The 20,283-nt window shown below is 51.3% G+C and overlaps 1 protein-coding gene across 1 annotated transcript in view; it reads right to left on the bottom strand.

Annotated features, from left to right (window-relative positions):
* Window positions 1-4,582: 4,582 nt before the first annotated feature.
* Window positions 4,583-20,283, bottom strand: part of CHST13 (carbohydrate sulfotransferase 13) — a 28,661-nt gene continuing 12,960 nt past the window's right edge. The window contains exons 2-3 of the mRNA XM_069028205.1: window positions 8,811-8,887; window positions 4,583-5,893 (exon numbers count right to left, since the gene is read on the bottom strand). Of these exons, the coding sequence (XP_068884306.1) occupies window positions 5,048-5,893; window positions 8,811-8,887 (923 nt within the window). The 3' untranslated portion in view covers window positions 4,583-5,047. The remainder of the gene's footprint in view (window positions 5,894-8,810; window positions 8,888-20,283) is intronic.

Genomic DNA, 20,283 nt, shown 5'->3' with positions numbered 1-20,283 from the left:
GGAAGAAGAGAACTTCTTTTTGCTGCTCTTTAGTCCTTGGCTGCTGAATTGCCCCTTTGGGCTCAGTGCTGGCCCTGGCCTGAGAAATGCATCCAATGCTGTGAGATGCTAGTGGAAGGCTTACCTTGTTGTAACCTTTAGAGGGAATAAAGGAAAATGTGGAGTGTTGGTAGAGAATGAGATTGGCTATTTTTGAGCCCTGTGCAGCCATCAGCCAGCTGATCTAGACTCTAGTAGTGGGCAGTGAAACAATATAATTTTTCCTAATGTCCCATGGTTTTATTTCCCACTGTATTAGCAGTGCAGGTAGGTTCTCTCCTGACATCAGCCACTGGTTGTCCCCCAATAAACTAAATCTCAGGTTCATGTCAGTGTTGTGGGATGGGGACTGAGGAAGAGCACTGGAGTTTGGGAGAGGGTGGGTGCCTGCCCTGCACCACCACACGTGTTGGGGTGCTGGGGTGGCTGCTGGGACCTTGGGGAGATCCCAGCTGAACTAGAGAGGAAGGTTGGTCAGGGGCTCCCCCATTCCTGGATGCATAAGGGTCTCTCTTTGCAGGCAAAGAAGGGGCTGTCACCATCTGTAGATGCAGATAGGAACAGGGGTTTGTTTTCAGGGACAGTCAAACCATTTATTTTTCTCCCCCCACTGCTTCCACTTACTGCCTCCATCCTAACACAGTAATTTTCCAGAAACTCTCTGTGAAATGGAGCTTCCTTACCAAGGACAAGCGAAGTGCCAGCCAGCAAACACAGGAAGTCTGAAAAGCCTCCTTCAAGGGAGACACTGCTTCCAAGACATACTTGAACACCCTTTTTTTTTCCCCCTTCAATGAAAGTTTATTTAATCCTCCAGCTGGTAAACAACCTAATCTGTGGTGCACAGCAAGCTCTGGAAGGAAACCTCCTGATCACTGAAGCTCTGTTTTGTTCCACTGGAAGGAGAAACTCAACAGTTTCACATGGGCCATGAGGGACGGGGACAGCAGCTCCACAGCATGGAAAACCCACAGCACAGGCAGAGTGCCCACCACTCCGAAGGCTGGAGCTGTTGGAGGCACTGGGAGGAAGGGGCTGGCTCTTCATTAACTGCTGAGCCACACTGGACTGTGGCAAAGCTCAACAGCGCAGCAAGGAAAGGTACTCTCTCTTTTATGCTGGGGGGTATGTGAGTATTTATATAATAAATGGGATGGTGTTCAGACACACATATGTACACATGCATAAGCCAAATGTCTATTAAGTATTAGAACCATATACAAATGTAATTGTTCAATATAGAATATGTAGATTGACCCAGCAGTAATTCTATTATACATTATAATATAATCATTATTTTCATTGTGTATTTGTGCACATGTGGACATATCAAAGTGAGGCTGTTCTTGGTTTTTTTGTGTCCCTAGTGCTCTGAGAGCTCCCCAGTAGCTCCCAAGCCTTGGGCCAAACTCCAGGACCAACCTGACTCATTTAGAGTTGCTTGTCCCCAAGCTCTGCAGCCTGAAGCCAGGTTGGGAACCTTGCAGGAGGCTGGGGGACATTACTATCACGGTCCTCTCTTCAGCGAGACCAGGACTGGCACCTTCTCCTGGTCACATTCCCTGCTCACAGAGGACTGCTCGGGCAGGGCCGAGGGGATGATGCCCTGCCCTGCTCCTGGGGGCAGACCCCGGGGCATCCCCTTGTAGTTCATGCCCTTGCTGCACATCAGGCACGGCCACATTCCCCCTTCCACGCAGAGGAGAAAACCAAATCCAGTTACACTTTAGAGGTGACCCAGGCCTCCTTGATATTTTCTCCTTAAAAAGAAAAAGGGACGCAGTGAAACAGTTTGTGAAGCCACAACCAAGCAGGAGCCCTCAGAGAAATTGTTCCCAGCCCCCGTACAGGGAATTACACCGCCTGTAGTTGGGATCACCGGTCACACGGGGTCCTCCTAGCTCCGTCCTGCTCCCGTCCTCCAGCGCTTTCCGTCGGACCGGGAAGGGTCGGACCGGGAAGGGTCGCACCGTGCCTGCGGCGAGGGCCGCTGCTGCCCAGCGCCGGCCTCGGTGCCGCAGCATCCCGACCCTCGTCCCGCATCATCCCGACCCTCGTCCCGCATCATCCCGACCCTCGTCCCGCAGCATCCCAACCCTCGTCCCGCAGCATCCCGACCCTGCAGCATCCCGACCCCCGTCCCACAGCATCCCGACTCTCGTCCCGCAGCATCCCGACCCCCATCCCGCAGCATCCTAGCCCTGCAGCATCCCGACCGCCGTCCCACAGCATCATGGTCCCACAGCATCCCGGCTCCGCAGCATCCAGGCCCCCGTCCCACAGCATCCCGGCCCCGCAGCATCCCGACACTCGTCCCGCAGTATCCCGGCCCCTGTCCCGCAGCATCCCTGCTCCACAGCATCCCGACTCCAGAGCTGGCCCCGGAGCATCCTGGTCCCAGCAATTCGGCTTTGGCACGGGCAGAGCAATTCCCGGCCCGGAAAGCTCCAGCCCAGGCTGAAGATGTTCACTTCAGAAATACAAAGTGCCTTTTTTCTGTTTGCAAGGTTAGGTTTTGCTTTGGAAAGCTTTGAATGTAGGCAGAGAGGAAGCCAAGGGTATGACCTAAGTGGGTTGGATTGAGGATGCTGGCTGTTGGGATTTCATAGAAACAGCCCAAAGATGGGTATTTCTGAAGGTTCTATGTGACCCAAAAGACACCTTTATAGGGTGCTGCCTTTAGCAGTCCAGGCCAAGGCTGGAGGGCTGCATTTGCTCCATTCGTGTGTGGCTGGGCTGTTGACTGGGTCAGTGGGTCAGGTCTGATGGGGATGCCAGGGACAGACAGGCTGCCAGTCAGCCACTCACAACTGGGAGCATCTCCCCACTGTCACCATTGCAGGAAAGAGTAGAAACCGCGTGGCTGAAGAACAAAGCCCCGAGGTTGCTATTCCCTCACTTTCACACCAAAGAAAGCCCAAAGCGGCTCCCAGCCAGCCAGATATTTTCTAAACACCTACAGACAGCACAGCTGGGAGCAAGTATATCTGTCCTTGCCACTCACTGTGCCATCAGCTCTTTAGAGGTACCTGAAGGGAACAGTATTTAGGAAAAAAAACAAACAAACAACCATCCAAAAATCCATCCCTTTATGACTCTGCATCCCTCCCCAAATTATGATTCATGACAACAAGCGATGAAAAGATCTTGCAGTGATTTGAAAAATGATTTTTCCAAGCAGAGGCCGCTCTAAGCAGGGAACACGAGACTCCTGAGAAAGCAGGAGGAATGCACTCCAAGCCTGAACGCTGCAGATGAAATTTGTTGCATCACATTATCTGTTTCTGTGCTTTGTGTTTCAGCTAGACAGGGAGATTCTAAGATAGCACGAGAAAGGCCATTTCTGCGAGATCTCCAGTCCAGATTAGGAGAATCAGTCACACTGCCAGGATCACCAGCAGCTTCATCTACTTTTCTTTTTCATTGCTTTGCTAAACTCAATCTGCGCATGGAGCAAGCAAGGAGGGAGTGTCAACATGTAGGTGCCAGTGAGAGGCAGAGAGGAAAAAGGTTAAGATACAACAGCTGAAAGTTGTTAGATGGAAACATCATTTTTTTGCAGAGCCTGAGAGCGCTGTGGTTTTATAAAACCTCCCATTGTATTGCACTAATAAGTCAAGTGTTTGCAGCCAAGCCAGCAGACACACTCCACAGCATCTATTACCAGTGTGCTTATTTACAAAGGCGGCCAGCAAGACAAAGCCAAACAGAGAAAAGGAAAGACTGAAATATGGACTGGCTTTAATTTAAAATCCTAGGGCTCGGTTTGTCATTTCCTTTTGTGTTTCACCCCCTCCTCCCCATTTTTAATTCAAGGAATGATTATCCAAAGGCAGCCAGCCAAAGGACTGATTCCCTCTAGGTGTCTCTCTCCTGTTTTTATTCTGTTTTTTCTCTCTCACACACACAGGGACACACACACATACATGGACCTGGCCTCCCAGTCCAACATTACCTCTCCGTTCCCACAGCAACCTCCCACACCCCAGCCCAGTGCTCCCCAAAACACTTCATAACTTTTATAAAGGGGCTGCACACAGAGAAGCCTGTGCTGTCAGGGGAAGAGAAACCAGCGCTGCCAGCAGGGCCCTGCCTGCCCAGTGGGGCCATGGGCAGGACACTGTGGACGATGGGATTTCATCAGAGCAGACACCTGCACCCCTGCTGTACATATGCCTTTACAACTGTTATCACCTGCTTTCAAAAAATGGGATGTGTGGGGCCTGGATTTAACGGATTTGACCAGAAATCCAGAGATATGCACACACAGGCACTGAGCACTCTGCTGTGGTAGTTCAGTAGAAAGCACTGTGGACCTGCTGCAAGCCTTTCCTCTCTGTCTTTGGAGTATTTTGCACCCCAACTGAGCGCTTGTGGAAGGAGAGGAACAAAAAGCCCCTCCAGGGATAAATATGTGGTCAGAGCAACACACCTCTGTGTGTTACATCCCCCTCAGTGGGGGACAGCGTGGGAAGTGGGATGAGGACAGAGGAGAACAAGACAAAAAGAAAAGGTGGGAGCAATTTTAAATAAAAGGGAAAAGTTACATTAAATTATTGCTTTATTTCTGGTTCTATGCAAGTGTCTGATACACTCCACTCTGACTCCTGAGACTCCATGTCTGCCCCCAAACAGGCCAAGTAAGGAGGAGGAAGACCCGAAGGGATCCTGCCCAAAAAAGGAGCCTTCCCAAGACTTGGATCTACAGAGGAGTCTCTTAGTTAAAAGGAAGTCCCCAACCAAGGCAAGCAGCGTCCAGTCCCACTACCATTCCCTGTAGATACTGAAGGCTGGGAGGGAAAGGGAAGGAAAAGCTCCAGCCCCAGCGTTATGAGAAGTGGTCTTCCTCCAGACCATACATGAACAAGGCATCAGGAGGTGGAGCAGACCCCAGCAAAAGGGCACAGGGAAGAAGTCAACCAAGAGAAGAGCACAAGGTGAGAGGGAGGAATTGTGGCAAGATGAGAGTTATCCAGCTCTCCCTCACCTCTTCCCCCCAGCCCCTGCCTCATCGGATGCGGAGGTACGAGGGGATGGAGTAATTGAAGAGCAAGTAGTCCATTTTGTATAAATTAAAGAGTCTCCTTTGGTAGAAGGGGCTAATGTCCTGGAAGAACTGGGCCGTCATGTCGTCTGTTGTCCTGGTGGTCTTGGATGAAGCCGGGAACTTGACGCTCGTGTCGGCCCCCACCAGCTGCAGGATGTAGTTGGCATCTTCGGCCAAGGTCTCATACTTGCCCACCACATCATAGTGGATGATGCAGGGGTGGCAGAGCGAGTGCACCCGCTCCCAGTGCTCGTTGAAGGGCTCCTCCTGCTGCGTCCGCGGATCCAGCAGGTAGTACACGAACTCCTCGAAGCGCACGTCGTCCCCGCGCTCCAGGGCCCTGTCGCTGGGCTCGTGCCGGTGCCGCCGGATGATCTTGGTCCCGTAGCGCTTGTGGAAGGCCGTGTTGTAGCTGAGGGTGAACTTGTTGCGATAGGCCGAGACCAGGCGCTCGAAGGGCTCCCGCACGAAGACGAACTTGAGGTAGCTGCGCAGGCGGTAGTTGATCTCGGGAACGCTGTACTCGGAGAGGGTGCGCAGGTTGGAGGGGACGTGGGCCTCGTGGGCAGGGATTTCCAGTGGGTCCTGGTACTTGCCTTGCCCCGTTAGGACCATCATCACCCGCTTCCAGTTCGTGCAGGCCACTTTGGGCACGTAGCAGTAGAGCAGCCCGTGTGTGTCGTCTACCACCAAGTGCCGCAAGTCATCCGGCTGCAGGAGACGCCGCTTGCGGGTGTAACGGCTGCAGACGTTGCTCAACATCTCCCGTCTCTGCTGGTGAACTGCCTGCAGGGACGACTGCTCAAACTGGGGAGAAAAAACCCAACAGAGATGGTCACCAACTTGCCCAAGCTGACTGTGGCCTACACACAACACCTGGCCCGCAGTTGTCCCCACTGCCTCCCCTTTACTGGGTTGGTCTGTCACCCATGTGGGATTTTTGGAGACAGCACTGACTTTGAACACAATCGATTTGGTGCATTTAATCCTTGGACAGGCTGGCATCAAAAGAAAGGACAAAATGTGATGAGGAGCTGGATGAGAAGAAAAATCAAAGGGGGTGAGGGAAGAACAGGCGCTGCAGAGAGGGTCAGTAAGGGAGCATTTTTTTAAAAGCAGACACACACACACACACACAGGGCTAACATGCTCTCCCTTACACCAGCTCAGGGGGATGCATGGCCCCAGGGACAGAAAGCACAGCCTGTTTGTTGGGACAGGGCCCTGCACACCTCCTGCTGCGATGGGGCATTGCTGCCTCTCACTGACACCCACACACGTGTGCTTGCTGTGACACCCAGCCGAGGGCAGAAACGTGGCACACACATTTGGACCTGCTGGATGGAAGCAATCTGGGCGTCCTGCCAAGGAAAGGCAAATGGAAATGGTCTCTAACACTGACGGTCAAACCCTGGTGAGCAGAAGGGGAGCTAGAGATGAGGTGGGGTGGCAGGTATGATGGAGAGGAGCAAGGGGCTGAGTAGGTGGTGGTGGGGCCCTTCCTGAGGGCTTTGGGTTCCTTCTCCTGAGGGACTTCTTACACACAGGCCAGCCCAATGCCTCAGCTCTGGTCACAGTTTCCTTTGGCCGCAGGGACGAGGAATCAACACATGGTCCTTTATCTTGAACCCTTCTGACCCCTCCATCAAGAACTGGAAGCTGCTGCACTGGCTTGCCAGAAGCCCAGAGTCCCTTAACCCCTGACCCAGCTGAAAACCCCCTCCAGATCTGGGTACACGACCTTTTCTGTCATGGTTTTCATAAAAAAATCCCAAAATGTCATTAGAACATCTGGGGAAAGAAACTATTTCCAGGAAGTCAGAAGGGGAAGGTCCCCTCCTCCTCCTGCCCACTCTGTCCCTGTTTTGCTCACAAGGGTTGGGAAGTTCCGTGTTTGCCGTTGCTGGGAAGATCCAACAGCCTCGTCTGGGAACGGCTGCACCAAGCACCCACTAACCCAGGGAGGCCCTGACCCCACAGGGCTGTGGCTTTAATGCCATGCAGTGACCACCATGTCACAACATCACGGTGGCTCCCACTTCGGGGCTGTACAGACAGTCCTCCCAGTGTCAGAGGGTGCCACAGCAAACAGCTCTGCAAGTGCACAGATGTGACAACCTCCAGATGAAGGGCAAGGGCAGGCCTTGGTGCCTACATGGCTGCTGAGAGGTGTCACTGCCTAGACATGCCTAAGGATACCCTTTGCCAGGCTTCAGGTGCTCCCTCACTGTTCCCTGGGGGCTAATGAGGTGTTTCGAGGGGCAGTGCTGTAAGGCTTTGTAAAGCTCCTGCCAGGAGCTGGGACACTGAGACAAACTGTCCATCCTGTGGATGACCCAGCAGACCTGCCATCTTCAGAGAGACACTAACATCTGGGCAAACAGCTCCTTCTGCAAGGGATGAACCCCACTCAGACCCTTTTGGATCTCATTTCCACAAAACAAATAACCTCTCCCAGGTCACCTTAGTGACCACTTTCTCCAGGAACCTGCATGGGCAGTACTCTGAGACAGGGACAGGAGAAAGCATCCCATCTTTGCTCCTGCCAACGGGGAGAATGCCCAAACAAAGGAAATGCAGGTGAATAGATGTGGTGGTGACTGCCACCAAGATATGACTGACATTGTTGGCTACTGGGCTACAAAGAAAATACAGCACCAATGGAGGTGATAACCACGGCTAAAGAAGCAATCTCATGCTGCCTTGCAACACAGCCAAACCTTTCAGTAGAAATTTCTTTTGTTTGGAGCCTCCCCATCAGCTTTTAGAATTGGAAAACCTTTTTGCAAAGGCTTAAAAAAAGAGGCATTTTAATAATGTGATTTTTTTCAGGTATTTTTTCCTGCACTTGCATAATTCAAAACTCAGAGAGACAGACAGACAGACAGACACTGTCTGCAGGCATGGCAACAAATAAATGTAACTACTTTGCAGCAGCCGCCCACTGGAATAAATGCATGTCTTGCAGTTATTTCAGAGCAAAATTGCTCCCTTCATTTCCTTCCCTTAAAAAGCCAGGGAAATTAAGTATCACTTTTAAGGAAATAACACCACGACATTCCATCAGCATCAGGGTTTGCTGGCATCGTGGCCAAGGGAGTCCATATTTGCCATTTTTCAGAGAGCAAACGTACTTTGGCTGCTTAGAGACACAAGAGCATCAACCTAGACAGTAACACAGAGCAACACACATGGAAAGATCTGGCCCTGGCTGCACTGGGAACTGCCCATGGGCAGTGGGGAGGCAGCAGGGATGGCACAGCACTGCCCTCTGCTCTCGGGGGCTGCAGCAGATGACAGCCCCACGGACACGGGGAGATGCAGGGCACATTCGGTGGCTGGGGCACGTGGCATGGCACCCGTTGGAGGGTGGTTTCCCACAGGACTTCCTGCAGAGAAGCTGTGGGTGAAGATCCCTCTGCAAAGGCATGTGTGGCTGCACGAGGGGAAAACTGCCTGCCCTGGGGGAAACGCAGCAGAAAGAAACAAACAAACACTTTTTGCAGCTCCAACCACAAACCCCGATGTGAAGGGGAAGCGGGACACCTTCCCTGATTCCTGCACAGGGAGGGACCCACTAACCCCACCTGGAGGGGAGTGATTCTCCTCCCAGGCTGTGCCTGGCTGCTCATTTTTCAGCAGGTATCGGTGGCACAGCTCAGGGTCAGCACTCAGTGCTCCACTCGATCTTCACCCCACCACTTCTCGGTCCCTGTCCCCTTACCTGGTCACTCTCATACAGGGCCTGGAGTGGGCTTCGACCAGCCTTGCCTTGCCAGGTGGATCTCATATCTTCAGAGGCTGAAAAAGGAGTGAGGAAAGTCAGAGGGGTTGGAAGGGTCTGCTTCCCTCACCTTCTCTTGAGATGCCCAAGTCGGGATAAGACAACATCTACCAAGAAGAGACAAACCCATTTTGCTCTGGAAGTGATGCTCAAGCAATGCTTGTCCCTGCCCCTTACTTTTTAACAAAACCTGCAGTTAGGAGTCAAAAGGTCCAGACCTATTTTTTAACAAATAAAAGACCATAAATAAAGGTAATTGCTCTTGTTACAATCTCAAGAGCAATTGGGAAAAGTTTGATCCATATGCTTTTGGGAAATGCCACTTCCCCCAGGCTGTATGTTTGAGGGAATGGCCCAGAGGAGACAGGACCTGACTGGCATTGCCACAGCCCTGTGAGGGGTGAGATGTCCTCTGTGCTTGGCAGAGGTAAGGGGCAGATCCAACACTGGCAGCTCTGTGCTGAGCCCCCACAGGCTCAGAGTTTGCACTTCCAGGCTCAGAGACACGGACAGGAGCACACAAACTGGTCAGGTGCTTTGTTCTGAGTGGTAAATCAACTGAAGTTCTTATTAGCTATTTATATATTTTTTCTTTCCTTCTAAACCAGCAGCATCTCCTCTGGTGTGAAGCTCAAGACAGCCACCCAGACAGTCCTTGCCCCCTCCCTGCCCTGCAGATCAGCTGTTTCACTTTGGAGCTCCATTTGCAGCAGCACCAAACCCAAGGCTGGATCTGGCCAGCCATGAGCGCTGCACCAGAAACCCAATCAGTGACAGCTGCTCAAGTTCTCATGTTCATAAATTATTTAGGGATGCAACCACCTTCCAGGCTAGGAAGCATCTGCTTCAGCTGCCATTCCTCAGCCCCAGGGACCTGTTTCCAGCACAGGGGGGGCGAACCATGTGGCCTGGATATCCCAAACCCAACCCATGGAGCCAGCCATGGCAGGGACACAGGCTCTTGCTTGCAGCAACACCTCCAAGCAGCTCTCCCACCACCCACCCACCCTCTGCTTCTTGGCTCTCTCTCCATTGGCAGAGGATGCCACGACAGTCTCCACATGAGAAGGTTTGTAACCATGGGGGTTGTGCAGCCCTGGAGTTGGCTTCCACAGAAGGAATCACACCATGAGTTTTAAAATTGAGAATTATGTTTTTTCTGAAGGGGAAGATAGGACACATTGTTCAGGAAACTGTGGCCTGGGAGGCTCTTCCAGTCCTCCAAGTTCCTGGAAAAAGCATCTGCCACAAGCCATTTCTGGCAATGTGAAGGTTTCTAACAGAAGCTTTTCGTATGACAGTTTGGAGCTCTGGATCTTTTCATTCACTGACCGTCACCAAACAACCCCAAATTTGTTATACAAGTCCCATATGGCATCTGTATAGCCAAAATAACCAGAAGGAAATATCCAGATCCTGTATTCATTTTCACAGGCTTGTATTTTGCTTAAATGAAAACTGCTCCAAAGCACAAAGTCACCAGGGTCTCAGCTAAACATTATTCATTCCTGGAGCTGTAATTAGGAGGAAATGACTGCCTGACCTCACAAGATTTCATCAGCAGTGCCTGTATGCTTGCGTGGCTGTGGGAAATGACACTTCCTGCAGCACTGAATTGATCAAGATGTGACTCAATGAGAAGGTACAGTTTCTTCCTCAATCCTCTATATCAGTTACCCCACGGGAGGGTGAAATGGCATCTGTGCCAGTGGGAGATAAGCAGAAAATCCAATGTACAGTGCTGGGCTGAGATGCTCATCCCAGAGGAGCTCCATTTCACATTTCCAGGCTCAGCTCTCTGCAAATGGCAGGGAATGAGATCGACCTTGAAAACTCGACTCACTGCAGCTCACATCTGCGAACAGAGAACACTAAACTTGAGCCCCTTTCCCCTTTGGCTGGGGCTGATAAACTCCCGTGGGATGCAGGACTGTGACCCCGCTGAGGGCTGCCAGCAGCACCTTGCAGCAGACACTGCTCCTATATTTAGTAAAAACAATGTGGAGGCGTTTGTTTTCGAGATTAACAGGCACATCAGCCAGAACCTTTCTCACCGGGACAGAAGCAAACCCCGGGTGGTTCAGGCTGACTGAAGGCTGCTCGAAATGCAAATAGTTCGTGCTGGTGCTGCTCAGAGCAGCATGGAAATGTCCCAGGGAAAGGCTTCAGTGCCTGTTGCAGCGTCAGGTCATGGCCCCTGGAGGAGCGCTGGCTCGGCAGGAGGCTCTTTGGGATCAACAAAAGGCAAATCTGCAGCAAAGTGGGGAGGGAGCAGAGGTCAGGCAGATCACAGCCATGCTCTGACCTCTTTAGTCCTTTTCAGAGGGACCAGCCTGGCCAGTGGCTGCTGCACCTCGCGGGGCTCTTGCCAACAGCCCCAGCTGAAACGTTGCAGAATGGATTTCCTCCAGCCCTTCCCCAGCGCAAGATCTGGCAGAGAACAAGGCATCTTCTCTGGATAGCAGCAAACGCCCTAGGATCCCTGCTATGCTCTGGCTGTACAGGGCTCCAGAAAAAAAAAGGGGAAGAGAGGAAAAAAAAAAAAAAATGGAAAAAAATCCCTGCCAGGCTGCTCCCGTGCAGCTGGAGGAGGCCGGGAGTGCTGAGCTGGCAGGGGAAGACACCGGCGCTGGCCGCATCCTGACGGCCTGTGCGCTCCGAAGCGATGACACCATCCCTGCCCCGTGTGCTGCCAAAGCCTTCAGAGCAAGGCCTGGCCCAGCAGCAGGTTTTTGGTTATTACAAGGCTCCACTGCAAGAAGTCTCCCTGCTCAGAAACTGTCTGCTCGCACTGCACACGGCATCCCGAGGAGAAAGGCAGCCGGGATCCTGGCTGGGCCATGACAGTGACTTTTGGAGCCAGGGTTAAGCCCCGTGGCAGAGGGGCAGATGCAGCTGTGGCCCTGCACGGCTCCAGGAAGCATCGGTGCATGAGGAGGGCAGCATCCACTGTGTCCCATGGGATGGAATGTCCATTCTCCATAAGGCTGGGTCAGAGCGGCTGCAGGTGTGTGAACAGAGACAAGTCCAGGCTGTCTGTGCCCAAAGCATCCCCAAAACATCTGGGATCACCTGGCTGTCACAGCGGTAGGCGGGCCAGGGCTGCTGCAACCCACTTGAGCCAGCAGCAGGCTGTAGACAGTGATTTAATGGAGTCCACCCCACTAAATCAGCCTTTGACACCCAACACAGCCCTGCCCCATGACCCCAAGCTGTGGCCACCCCCTGTTCACCACCCCTCAGCCCCACCACATGCAGCACACTGCTCACACAGTCCTGTCTCAGCCCTCCCTGTTGCCAGACACTGGCTGGAATTTACACATCTCTCCTACTCCACTCATTCATGCTGAGAGTGAGTCAAGCATCCCATTTATGGTCTACCCATATCTGGAATGCCCTGGGACTCCCAAGAAGTTTGGGAAGGCCAAGGAGTACTGAAATAAATGGTGTTGAGGAGGGAGTATCATGTGAGTGAATTAATGGTTTGTGCTGCATTTTGGTACCATGGCCCTGAGTACAGAAGGATATTCCATCATGCAGGAGCTGCCAAGATCTTCACATCCTGGCTCTTCTCCTGACTTTATAGCTTGTTGCCGAGGCTTCCAGATTCCACCACACACAGTGGTAATCCTTGGCAATTTAGCATTGCCACAATTGCATCTGAAAGCAGGGACATCACTTAGCCAAGGCATATCAACTTTCTAAAGCAGAAAAAACACCAACCATTGGCAAGTGCAGGATCACTATTTGGGTGAGGAGTATCAACACAGTACATGTCCATGATCCAAATCTGAAGTGTTTTTCACTGAGACAAGCAGAAGGAAGTATCACGTGTCCTTTGAATCTTCAAATGGTGAGGCAAGGGAATAGGAGTGATGTGGAGCAGGAGACCAAAACCACTGTGCTGAGGTAGGGACACTGACCAGAAATCACTGAATAAGATGCGCCTGAAAGGAAGCTCAGGAACATTTTTGAATCTCCTGTGCTACAAGGGCTTTCAAACTTTCTTTTGGAGCTTAAAAAGGTGCCACACTTCCTCCCTTCTTTCCTCCTGTAGCCCAGATTTCAGTGCTGTCCCATTACAGCTGAAGCTACTCTCTTGCAGTGTGTGACATCAAGACCGAAGCAGGATCTGGGGCTTCAATGTCTTGCCAGCTGTCCTTGGAAAAGGGAATAGATTTTAAAGCTGTGAATATTTAGGTGTACTAGCTGATTGCAAAGACAGCCAGACATGTGTGAAGTGAGGGAAAGACTGGATCATGCCAATTCCAGACTTCTGGAAGCAGCAGTGAAAGAATATGCTGTTTTGGCTGCAGAGACCCTTAATAAGGGAGGGAGGTTCTCTGCAACCACAACAGCAAATCCAGTGCGTGAATTGAAGAGTTTGGCTTGGAGACAGGATTCAGGCAGCAACAAGCCTGCTAGGCTGACATCAGCATTACCCAGGCTTTAGAAAACAGTCTGAAGGAAAGAAAGCAATTAAAAGATGTGGGTGCAACTGGATAATAAATAACTTAGAATGAAAATCAACATGGCATTTACCAGGCACTGCTCATACCCAAGCAAACTTGTCTGTAAATAAAATAAGCTGTTTCTGTAGATCAAGCCTATGTGGTAGATCCTCACCCAGATACACACAGTACATGAGAGGCAACACAGCACAGGAAACAAGGACTTCAGTCAGAGAGGATGAAGTTTAGAAGGTGAACTGTAAAGATCACGAGCAATGAGAAAGCAAGTGGCACTTAAATGAGAAATACTGGGCAGAGGGCAGATTTCTAGAAAAATACCTCCCAGACTGGCTTTGGGATTAGTACTTTGAGAAGGAGTTGACATAAACCCAGAAAGATACTGATGATGGAGAAAGAACTGAGAAAGGCTGCCATGGCAGGAAGAGACTGAAAGACCAACGGGGGACCTGAAGTTCTTCCTGGATGAGGGGAGTGGAAATTTAATAGCATTTAATTTCACAATGTTGGAATTCAGCAGTTTCTGGTACTTTGGTGCTGGAAATGGCAGGAGGTCCCGGATGCATTAGTTCTGGGCCATCAACTGCTAGTGTGACAGTCATAAAAAAAGGCAAATGAAGCCCTGAAACAAATCAGGTGAGATATTTGCCATCGCAGCAAAAGACAGCATTATCCATATGGTATTACCCATAGCATTGGTGACCCTCACCTGCAGCACTGACAGCTCTGCTCTCCTGGGACCAAGGCAGATCCAGAGCTGCTGAGAGGCGCTGCCAGGTGACCCCAGGACCTGCTGTGCCATGGGAGGCTGCAAAGGTTGGATGTGTGTATGAGCTGGCTGGGATGCGACTGCCCCTTCAACAGGCCAGCAGAGAGGGATGGGAGCTGTTTCACATGCAGGACATCTTCATGCCCATTCGCTCAGGTACCAGATAGGAAGAGGTTTGGAAACCCCAGATCGGTCAGAGTCAGTGGCTGGGATGCAACAGGAGGAATCCTAACTCATTTTGGGATGGAGGATGAAGCTTTCAGATATTTTCCAGGCTGGACCCTGGGGCCACAAGGAGCCAAAAACTCTACATGTGGTCTCCAATACAAAGCACTGGAGAGAGTTAACACCTGGAGGAAATCCAGTGGTCTCCAGCCAAGGGAAGTGAAGAGAGAGCACAAGTACTTGCACATGAGCAGGCACCCCAGAGGCCCTGAGGAGCTAATCCTGACCCCACCACTGCCTCCCCGCTGCCGTCTCGCAGCCCCAGCTTTGCTTCCTGTTGTGTCTGTGCAAAACCTAAAAAAAGAGAAAAAAATAATTGTGGTGCCTGAAATGATCAGTGTAAATGACAGCCTGCAAATGCCAGCCAGTCAGTGGGAGAGGTGCTTTGTTCTGTAGGAAGACTCAGTTCTCAGGGCAGACCCTCTCAGAAGGGGATGTTCTCTCTCACACCAAAGAAAAAGTTCTGAAAATGAAGGCGATATTTTTGACAGATTCTGACTTGAACAAAGGAAAAAGGACTGGTGACAGGCATGTCTGCCTGGCACACATGCCATGTGTGCAGCTGAACTGCATTCATGGGACAAGGAAGAGTGTGCAGTGGGAAACAAATAACTGTGTTACTAGAAGGGTAAACAATGCCCAGAGCTCTACGGTGTACAGGGATTAGCACTTGTTTTAAGTCAGTCACTGAAAGAGCCAGAAATTAGGACCTGGATCTCTTTGTGGGCACAGCAATGAGCTTCTCCAGACCTTGCTGACTCCTCTCCAGGACCTGCCAGGGGCAATGAGTGAGTGCTTCAGTCACAGCAGTGACGGCTCACTCACCCCTGACCACAAAGATGCCGCTCCACAAAGACAGGCTCCTCACTACTGAAATAATGCACCCAAGAGACACAGAGAATTTCCGAGAAGATATTGTGACTGTGCTAGTCAAAGCCAAACCCTAGCTGCAGCCACCGGCTGCTAAATCTGTCCATGTTTTGATTTTAACATCCAAGCAGGACGAAAAAAAGGAAAAAAGGAGAAAAATAAAATAGAGTTTGGCAGCAGCAGTGATGGATCCAGAAAGTTCTTGCAGTCTGAGCTCAGTTTTCCCTTCTGGTTTGATAGCAAAGACTGGGACATGCAGCTAGAAACCCAGACTACATGAGGATGGTCCAGGACATGGATGCCAAGAAATCCCACATGGGAGCACCAGTTGAACTCCTGGGCAGTGTTCAGTGGTCCACGTGAAGAGCCCTGCCTGGAAGGATCAGAGCTATAGGGTCAAACAGGGCTGTCTTCAGAAAGCAGTTTACTTCTAGGAAGCTCTGGCTTTTATGCTTGGGCTCCTACTGGTGGAGAACACATTTCCTTAATTTCTGCCTACGCACAAAGGCTGATTATTGCTTGTTGTTTTGGTTTTCTTTTAAAAGACAGATCCTTCTCAAAACAATGGTGATGTGAGAAACCAACATCAGAATCCCACAGAGACCTCCAGACTCACTTACTGCCTTAAAGTTGTGGAAGGCAGTGACCTCAGTTTGACAGACAAGATGACCAAATAAGTGACTATTTGCTTTCTCACATCATACACTTGGCTGTGAAGAACTGTGGCAATTCTGGTGTTCACAGAGCTAGAGGAGGACCTCTGGGAATTATTCCTATTTTAATCCTCACTGAAAGGTTTTGATTTGGGAATGGGAATTTTTAGCTCCAAAAGCAAATCAAATTTTTGGCTTCATAGAGGCAATCAAATCTCCTTAGATTCTTGTGACTGCTCATTTTTACTGCATCTAGAAAGTCAAGGATATAGACAACAGAGGCTTAATTAAAAAGCTTAAGAAATGAAAAGAAATCTAATAGAGCCACATGATTGATTTGCTTAAATGCATCCTTCAGCTTTGTGAATTCAGACACAACCACATCTGCTGGGGAGCTGCAAGTGTAAGGAGGTGTAAGTGGCTGGGCTCACCCAGGTGTCTGCACCCAGAACACTCAGAGGGAGTGGGCAGCACCCATGCCCCATTTTGGCAGGTAACTGGCAGCAGAGCACATACATAAGAAAGAATTTTGGGGAGAGAAAACATGTCACAGCAATATTCAGACAAGCACAGGCAATGGCAAAAAGCAACCAGCCCTATGGAGAAAAACCAGAAGAGATGATTTCTGGTCTCTTCCCTGGGCCTCTCCCAGGGTCAGCACTGCTCCCCAAGAAGTTGAGAGCTCAGATATCAACCCACAACAGCCCCCACCTTGCACAGCTTCCACGTGGCAGCGAACAGATCCCTGCGGAGCAAACACTGCACTTGACCTCTTTTGTTCATCCTGGGGCTGTGCCAGCGAGTGGTGAGCAGGAAGAGTGACGGAGAGGAGCTGGCATCAACTCTCAAACTCTGTAACTCCAATATTTACAATACAAACATGCTTTTCTTGTTCCAGACCAACATCCTCTGTAGCTCAGGAAATGCCCCCGTGGCCCTTCCCACCATTGCTTCTCTTCTTAGGGTGCTTTTCTCCCCAGTTATGCCTTGCTCAGCCTGTTCTGCCTCATGACAATGTCCTCTAGCAGAGGCTCTGCACTGACACAGGTAGCAGACTGCCACCTAACACAGCCCCATGCAGTGTGGTCACAGGCAGACCCACCACTGGCCTCCTCCAGTGTTTTCCTTGCTCATGAACAAGCCAGCAATGTATAACCCAAGCCATTCCTGACAGCCTGCCCTCAGCTCTGTGGGCCAAGCCTTGGAAAGCGCTGCCTGCTCTGCGTGTCTCTCTGCTGAGGTACAGGCGGTGGAGAGTCTGTTGGAGATGTCTGTCTCAGCTCACTTGTTAGGGAACAGGAATAATTCTCCATCAGACCTTCCCCGGCCAGCTCCCCTCCTGTTCCCTACAGCAGACTGACAACCTGGAGCATCCTGGGGAGGATGCAGGACCTTCCCTATACTTGCTCCAGAGCATTTTTAGACATTAGAGCAGAGCCAAGGGCCAGGATGGTTGTGCCCCTGCAAGGGTCCTGGAGCAGGTCCTTCCCAGACAACCCAGCCAGGCTAACGCAGTTCATCAGAAGGGCAGGACCTCTGTGATTCTGCTTCCCTGAGCAGATCAGCAGGCAGGCACATCCCTGCGCCCTGCAAAGTCATCACATGATTCAGTGGCATTCCTCCATGTCACCAGTTCAGCCACAACCCTCAGGCACTGGCATGGCACCAGGAAGCTCAACTGTCCCTCTGAAACCACTGGGCAAGTGTCTGTCACCAGCCCTGCACCCTAACTCTCAGGCTCAGAAATTGCCTCAAGTAGCTTGGTTGTGGGCCATACAACTCTATTTTGAAGCACAGCCAGCACCTGGATGTTGTCAGCCTGGTTATCCCCATGGCAAAGGGACTCCATTTGGTGGCTCTTGACTTAATGATATTTCATTTAGCAGAAATTAAACCAAGTGACTAGAACTTGGCTGGGTCAGACAGAACTGAGTGCCAGCAACACAGAGATGCTTGAAAGCTTAGCTCAGGCTTTTTTTCCCAGAGCTGCACATTTTCTCCCATCCCCCCTAGCTCTCTTGAAACAGCCAAACCAAGTAATTAAACCCCCCCTACCTCCCCTCACCTCCCAGCACTTGGAAATAAAGATGCACTGGGAGGAGGTTACCCACAAAGCCGGGGAAAAACCACAAGGAAAGCAGCTCAGGGCAAACCTGAGCGGGGCAAGACAGGGCGTGCACATGAGTAGGTTTACACAGAGAACAGCCCACGGACAACAAGCTGCAGCAGGGATGACAGGTCCTCTCTCCCATCAGCTCAGAGAGGTGAACCTGCACATGTTTCCATATGGGAGAGGGTGGTTTTGCATCTCCACAGGCACCAGGATCACTAAGAAGTGATGTTTTAGCCACAATGATGAAGTACCATTTCAGGGCAGTATGATGGGTGGGGTGTGGTAGAGGGAGGAAGGCTGCACAATGGCCCATCATCTTCTTCTTCTCCAGTACCTGGCTATAACACTTCCCATTCCTGTGGAGCCAGAGGAGGACTCCTACAGTCTCTATCACACAGACCTTCCTCCCCAGACATCTCCCCTTTTTGCACAAATGACTCTTTTGTTTTCTGGGAAGAAAAACACTCCTTAAGGCCAACTCCAAGCAGTCACAGATGGTGATGGGGCACCCATCCCCAGGACCCATTTTCATCCCATGTCTATGCTGCTGAAGCACCCCAGTACCTCCTTCCCAGCCACCTTTCTCAGAAGAGGCTCCACAGGCACTGAACTGAGGTGACACAGCTCATTTCTGAGGAGGCACAGCGGTACAAACCTCTTAGCCAAGAGGGCAAGGAATATTTTCCAAACTCCTTCCCCCAAATGCCTATGCTCCACAGCTACCATCCCCTGGGACAAACCCTTCTGCAGCATTTTCTGCCCCAAACCACACAGTTCCTACACACACTCAAATGTAGAAGTGTTGGGGATCCATTACGAGGCGTGCATGGGCAAGATGTCCAAGATTGCTTCATTTGGGAAGGAGATGAAAGGAGGTGTCAACCCCTAAAAATAATACCCTCGTTTTCAGCAATTACCCCCTTGCAGCTTCTCCAGAGTGGCAGGGCTGTGTGGCACAACTGGGTGGTGATGGCAGCCAGGCTCCCTGGCACTGACAACAGCCTTCCTCCAGCCAAGAAACACACTCCAAAGAGGGGACAATGAGTCCTTGCTTTACATGGGATAGCTCGAGGGACTGCACCACCTTTAACAGGAAAACTCATTCACTCCTCCAGGGATCTGGCCTGCTGGCTGGAAGGCAGCAGCCCATGGGCAAGAGAGGGACAAGGGGTGTGCTGCCTTCAGGAAATGTCAATGCAGGGCGTGGAAGAAGGTTCTCAGCTATTTTCTCTGGAAAGTGATGGATGGGAAGAGCAATGCAGAGGAGTGAGTACATGTCCTGCTCTCATTCCAGCCAGACAGGGAACAGCCAGGCCTGCCAGAAGCAGAAGTGGTTGTGGTGAATGTCTGGAGGTGGAAACACACAGCCTCAGGAAACTGAAGTGGGACCAAAAATCCAAGCACACCTGCCTCCACTTGTGCCCAAGATCCCTGATATCTGTGCACAGTCATCTGCAGGCAGCACCCCTGTAAATGGGGCTCATGGGACTGGAGTGCCCCTGGCATGCTGCACTGGGGGATGGAGAGGCAGCAGAGCTGCATCACCTCTCTGTCTCATACTGGGGCACTTATGCCAACCACAGAGTGCAAATTACTCACAGCGCAGGACTCTCACGCCGAAATCCGAGGGCTGACAGGCATAGGGACAGCCCAGAAGCCCCAGGCACATTAGATGCACTCACATGGTTTCCAGCCTGTGAGAAGCAGATGGATGCTCCCTGCTTCCTCAGTCTGGGGTTGCAGTGACCCGTGCTCACGACTGTCACCTACCCACAACCATTTTCACACTCAGTGACTCATGCCAGATGCAATAAAACCGCAGACAGCAGACACGAGGCAGTGGCCAGCAGCATAAGGTGCCGCTGGCACCAAGTGCCACCAGACTTCAGGTTTCTCCATCTGGATCCAGCTCAGGACAGACACATTGACTTTCATCGGAAAATGCCTCAGCCCAGCCTCTCAAGTGCTGAGGTAACCTTTGTGGGGCAGGCAATGCTCCTGTGCCAAGAACAGTGCAGACGCCTCCTGAGCCGGTGTGTGACAGGCAGCAGCCCCACAGCTGACCTGACCCCCTTCCCAGCCACAGGCTCCTCGTGGCTGTTGCCCTTGCCACCAACTTTTCAGCATCTTCTCTTTTAGCTTGAACATGTCCCAGCCATGTTCCTTGCCAGCAGTCACACCTGAAGAGAGCCTTCTGACAGATCACACACGGGGCTGCCACTGCCGTCACTACAGAAATGTGACAACTGGACCTTATTTCCCATCACCACTGCCTCCTCCACTGAAAGGATCCAGAAACTGCCTCTCCAAGGGG

Source organism: Aphelocoma coerulescens, chromosome 12 (genome assembly GCF_041296385.1).
Source record: "Aphelocoma coerulescens isolate FSJ_1873_10779 chromosome 12, UR_Acoe_1.0, whole genome shotgun sequence".
Lineage (NCBI taxonomy): Eukaryota > Metazoa > Chordata > Aves > Passeriformes > Corvidae > Aphelocoma > Aphelocoma coerulescens.
Note: the sequence above shows the minus strand (reverse complement) of the source record. Positions and strands in the feature narration are given on the sequence as shown.